General features: G+C 37.3%; 1 protein-coding gene across 5 annotated transcripts in view; it reads left to right on the top strand.

The window, feature by feature from the left end:
- The window catches only part of LOC109924399 (potassium voltage-gated channel subfamily E member 2), a 5,140-nt gene extending 4,293 nt beyond the window's left edge, over positions 1 to 847 (top strand). For 3 of the 5 annotated variants that reach the window (XR_007263158.1, XR_007263156.1, XR_007263157.1), the window contains one exon: positions 362 to 477. Coding sequence is in view for 2 of the 5 variants with exons in the window: in XM_048602564.1 (XP_048458521.1) it covers positions 362 to 785 (424 nt within the window). In the remaining 3 variants the exon portion in view is untranslated. Of the gene's footprint in view, positions 1 to 361 lie in introns of all 5 variants that reach the window. The other 2 variants (XM_048602564.1, XM_048602565.1) reach the window with 1 other exon arrangement.
- The last annotated feature ends 1,667 nt before the right edge of the window (positions 848 to 2,514 follow it).

The raw sequence follows: 2,514 nt of genomic DNA, 5'->3' as shown, positions 1-2,514 counted from the left end.
TTACAGAGTTGGGCCTTTTTAGTTTTCTGCTCATTATGTGTAATAAGTACGTGTTGATACTTGGGTGACACTTTCCACAGTACAGAAAAAAACAGACATGCCACCTCTGCAGTTGTATAAAACAGGTCAGGTCACTGCAGAGTCACTGTTGTCACAAAGCAAGCTCGATTAGTGTCTCCATTGTCCTTATTACAGAAAATGTATGTGAGGCGAGGAGGGAAAATGAGTGGAAATGAATGGTGTCCTTATGTGCTATATATTTTCCATGTGAATTTTCCATGTTTCTGTGAATAAAGCAAAAAAATGAGGCAAAGGGGTTGAAATACTAATCAGAATTCCTTGTCAATTTCTTTTTCAATAGGACTCGTGCAATGGAAGCTGTTAACACTAATAGCTCAGAACCGTCGAATATAACCCTCATATTTGAAAAGTTTTTCATAGAGTTTTACAAAGATTATACGGCTCAACAAAAGCAGGCAGCGGCTTTGAAAAAAACACTCCAGGAAGAAGAATTCAAATTTGCTTATTTGTACATACTGGTGATGTTTGGTATCTTCACCTTTATTATCATAACAATGCTGGCCAGCACTGTGCGATCCAGAAGGCAAGAGCACACGGAAGACCCATACCACACCTACATAGTGAATGATGCAAGGAAATGGAGGGGACAAAAGGCTTTAAAATCAGACTTTAAGGAGTTCTATATCAATGAAACTGTAGTCAAGGCTCTGCAGAATCTGTCGGACCAAGATGAAACAGTAACAGTCCAAAAAAATTATGGCTAGCAACAAATGTTTCTTGATGAAGAAATAATCCTCTTAAAAAATAAATTGAAATATGAAACGTAGATAACATTATTTTTGTGCTGTCACTCCTTCTTAAGAGCAACTAAAATCTTACCATTTAACAAAATCTCTTATGGAGGAACTATAAGGATGGCCACCCTTCAGTTCCATAATAAACCATGCTACATTGGATTTGTTCTGGTGACTCATATCCCTCTCACATACTCTGCTTTTTATTTTTTTAAAAAGCAGACATCTGGAGACAGCCAAAGTTTAGGGTAGGATGTCCTGTTAATGAATAATGTGCTAATGTGCTAATAAAATGATTGATTCTGGGCATCTTACAAAAAATGACTACTCTTTTTAAAGATTTTAATGTGTCATCATCCCCAAATCTGAAGCTGCTGAAACTTTTGAATTTTTTCTGATTCTTATTACTCAGACAATCTAAGTGGTACATTAGCTGGTCTACTGTACACATCTAATACCTACGTCCACTGTTTAATACTGCACAATTGAAAGATTCTGTAACCAACAAATTCATCATTAGGCTGAAAGATCTTGTGATCAATACAATGCCCCTTTCTTTGTTCTGAATCTGCATCATCTTTCTCCATCTTCTGTTTAATGTCTGAATATTATACTGTTTAGAACAGTCTGTGGCGTAGTGGTGCTTGGGATAACGCTTGAAACATCAATTGACTAGACCTTTTGTGGGGTTATTGAAAATACCAAATTCGCTTTGTTTCTCAAAAGTATCCAATGCATTTTTGTCCTTGTTTCACTTACTTACAGTTCTTCTTTGATACTACTGATTACAACCTGTATGTAGATGGCTTTGACAGCCTGTATACGTTGTGTCCTTCAATCTCTGTTGCTTTGCTGATTTCTCCCACTATGTCAAAAATGCTACTGGAAAAGTAGTGCTTTTCAAGGAATTGTTTTAGTGCTCCTGACATTTGCTATAGCAGTGTGCATTTATCTGCATATTTAATCCCTGCCAAAATTACAAGTCTTTCCAAATTCGGCACAGTCTTACAATTTAAATGCCAGCACCAATGGAGGAATTTCCAAATTAAATTTCTGAAGTCTTGCATGTAGTCTACTGAATTCCATTATGTATTCTTTCATGGAGCTACCTTCCCTGTTTCTAAATTGGTCAAAATCTGACTATGCCTCATAAACAGTCGCTAGGTCATCTTTTTGATAAATGCTATCAATGAAAGTTGACAATTTGCCCAAAGCTTCATCAATAGTTAAACCATCAGACTCCAATTCTAAAAAAAAACTTTGCATCTTATCCTGCATCCATATGGGAGCAAAACTGCCAAGGCCATATCTATCTCCTTATTGGTAAAGAAGTAGCCCAGGTCCACATGGTTATTTCATTCTTCACTGGTCATATAGTTCGCATTCAGGAAGCAGGTAGAGTGGAGCTCTTGAGTCCAGCAGCAGTTATGGGGTTAAAATGATTATTGGATGCTAAAGTTTAAAAATGCAAATGCAGCAAAGCAACTTTATTGTGGTTGTGTGAGTCACCAGTTTGTTGCTGAAAACTGTATCGCAAACACATCTCCTGAGGATATCCTATGGATGATTGGTGTTTAGCACCCACTTAGATCCTGAAAGTCTGGTCTGGATAGACACTCAGTGCTGATGTTAGTGCTCCATCTGAAATCAACACATTCCATCAAGGTGAGATTTACCTGGCTGTCAAGCCGATCTTTAT

Source organism: Rhincodon typus, chromosome 11 (assembly GCF_021869965.1).
Source record: "Rhincodon typus isolate 14 chromosome 11, sRhiTyp1.1, whole genome shotgun sequence".
NCBI lineage: Eukaryota > Metazoa > Chordata > Chondrichthyes > Orectolobiformes > Rhincodontidae > Rhincodon > Rhincodon typus.
Note: the sequence above shows the minus strand (reverse complement) of the source record. Positions and strands in the feature narration are given on the sequence as shown.